Source organism: Engraulis encrasicolus, unplaced genomic scaffold (genome assembly GCF_034702125.1).
Source record: "Engraulis encrasicolus isolate BLACKSEA-1 unplaced genomic scaffold, IST_EnEncr_1.0 scaffold_355_np1212, whole genome shotgun sequence".
Lineage (NCBI taxonomy): Eukaryota > Metazoa > Chordata > Actinopteri > Clupeiformes > Engraulidae > Engraulis > Engraulis encrasicolus.
The window spans coordinates 25,001-27,500 of NW_026945649.1; the positions used below are offsets into that span (position 1 = coordinate 25,001).

The 2,500-nt window shown below is 53.8% G+C and overlaps 1 protein-coding gene across 1 annotated transcript in view; it reads right to left on the reverse strand.

Annotated features, from left to right (window-relative positions):
* LOC134443684 (anthrax toxin receptor 1-like) overlaps nucleotides 1–2,500 on the reverse strand; it is a gene marked incomplete at its 3' end in the record, with an annotated part of 38,599 nt that overhangs the window by 23,185 nt on the left and 12,914 nt on the right. Inside the window, exon 8 of the mRNA XM_063193331.1 lies at nucleotides 2,103–2,201. Coding sequence (XP_063049401.1) covers nucleotides 2,103–2,201 — 99 coding nt within the window. The remainder of the gene's footprint in view (nucleotides 1–2,102; nucleotides 2,202–2,500) is intronic.

The following is a 2,500-nucleotide window of genomic DNA, read 5'->3' on the forward strand; positions in this document are numbered from 1 at the left end:
CACAATTTTAGTCCATTTTTAAAAATAATTGTTGAGTTCGGCCCGCGACTTCGTTCCAGATTTTGATTTTGGCCCTCACCTATCCTGGGGTCACCTGTCCTGGGTCACCTATCCTGGGTCACCTATCACCTTGGTCACCTATTCTGGGTCACCTCTCGTAAGGTCACCTATCACCTGGGTCACCTGTCATAATGTCACCTATCCTGGGTCACCTATCACCTGGGTCACCTATCCTGGGTCACCTATCCAGGGTCACCTATCCAGGGTCACCTATCCTATCCTGGGTCACCTATCCTGGGTCACCTATCACCTGGGTCACCTATCCTGGGTCACCTATCCTGGGTCACCTGTCCTGGGTCACCTATCCTGGGTCACCTATCGTAAGATCACCTATACTGGGTCACCTATACGGGGTCACCTATCCTGGGTCACCTATCACCTATCCTGGGTCACCTATCCTGGGTCACCTATACTGGGTCACCTCACCTATCCTGGGTCACTATAGTAATGTCACCTATCACCTATCCAGAGTCACCTCACCTATCCTGGGGTCACCTGTCCTGGGTCACCTATCCTGGGTCACCTATACTGGGTCACCTATCACACACACACACACACACCTATCCTGGGTCACCTGTCATGATGTCACCTATCCTGGGTCCCCTATCCTGGGTCACCTATCCTGGGTCACCTGTCATAATGTCACCTATCACCTGGGTCACCTCTCCTGGGTCACCTATCCTGGGTCACCTCACCTATACTGGGTCACCTATCCTGGGTCACTATATTTGGGTCACCTATCGTGAGGTCATCTGTCATAATGTCACCTCTCCTGGGTCACCTCTCCTGGGTCACCTCTTACCTGGGTCACCTATCCTGGGTCACCTATCCTGGGTCACCTATCCTGGGTCACCTATCCTGGGTCACCTATCCTGGGTCACCTATCACCTGGGTCACCTATCCTGGGTCACCTATCCTGGGTCACCTGTCCTGGGTCACCTATCCTGGGTCACCTCTCCTGGGTCACCTATCATAATGTCACCTATCCTGAGGTCACCTATCCTGGGTCACCTATCCTGGGTCACCTATCTCCTGGGTCACCTATCACCAGGGTCACCTATCCTGGGTCACCTGTCATAATGTCACCTATCCTGGGTCACCTATCCTGGGTCACCTATCTCCTGGGTCACCTCACCTATCCTGGGTAACCTATCCTGGGTCACCTATCACCTGGGTCACCTATCACCTGGGTCACCTGTCATAATGTCACCTATTCTGGGTCACCTATCCTGGGTCACCTATCTCCTGGGTCACCTATCACCAGGGTCACCTATCCTGGGTCACCTATCCTGGGTCACCTGTCATAATGTGACCTCTCCTGGGTCACCTATCCTGGGTCACCTCTCCTGGGTCACCTATCACCTGGGGTCACCTATCATGGGTCACCTCTCCTGGGTCACCTATCACCTGGGTCACCTCTCCTGGGTCACCTCACCTCTCCTGGGTCACCTATCCTGGGTCACCTATCACCTGGGTCACCTATCACCTGGGTCACCTATCACCTGGGTCACCTATCCTGGGTCACCTCTCCTGGGTCACCTATCACCTGGGGTCACCTATCCTGGGTCACGCGCGCGCGTGTGTCTGAGTGTGTGTGTGTGTGTGTGTGTGTGTGTGTGTGTGTGTGTGTGTGTGTGTGTGTGTGTGTGTGTGTGTGTGTGTGTGTGTACTTACTGATGGTCAGGGTGTGTGTGTGTGTGTGTGTGTGTGTGTGTGTGTGTGCGTGCGTGCGTGTGTGCGTGCGTGCGTGTGTGAGTGTGTGTGTGTGTGTGTACTTACTGATGGTCAGGGTGTGTGTGTGTGTGTGCGTGCGTGCGTGTGTGCCTGCTTGCGTGTGTGAGTGTGTGTGTGTGTGTGTGTGTGTGTACTTACTGATGGTCAGGGTGTGTGTGTGTGTGTGTGTGTGTGTGCGTGCGTGCGTGTGTGCGTGCGTGCGTGCGTGCGTGTGTGAGTGTGTGTGTGTGTGTGTACTTACTGATGGTCAGGGTGTGTGTGTGTGTGCGTGTGTGTGTGTGTGTGTGTGTGTGTGTGTGTGTACTTACTGATGGTCAGGGTGTCGTTGACCTTGAAGCTGCAGAGCACCTGGTCAATGTTCCGCGCATGCAGGAACCCGTTGCCACGGACGACCACTTGGAACGACTCTGAAGACACAACACAGACACGACTGTTACACACAAACACACACACACACACACACACACACACACACACACACACACACAGAAAGACACACACACACACACACACACACACACACACACACACACACACACACACACACACACACACACACACACACACACACACACACACAGGGCCGGTTTTTAGCATAGGCCGGCTAGGCGGTCGCCTAGAGCGCCATGTGAAGAAGGAGGCGCTCTCCTATGCGTAATTTTGCGATATGAAGTTTTTTTATGAAGTCGCAATCAACAAAGAGTGG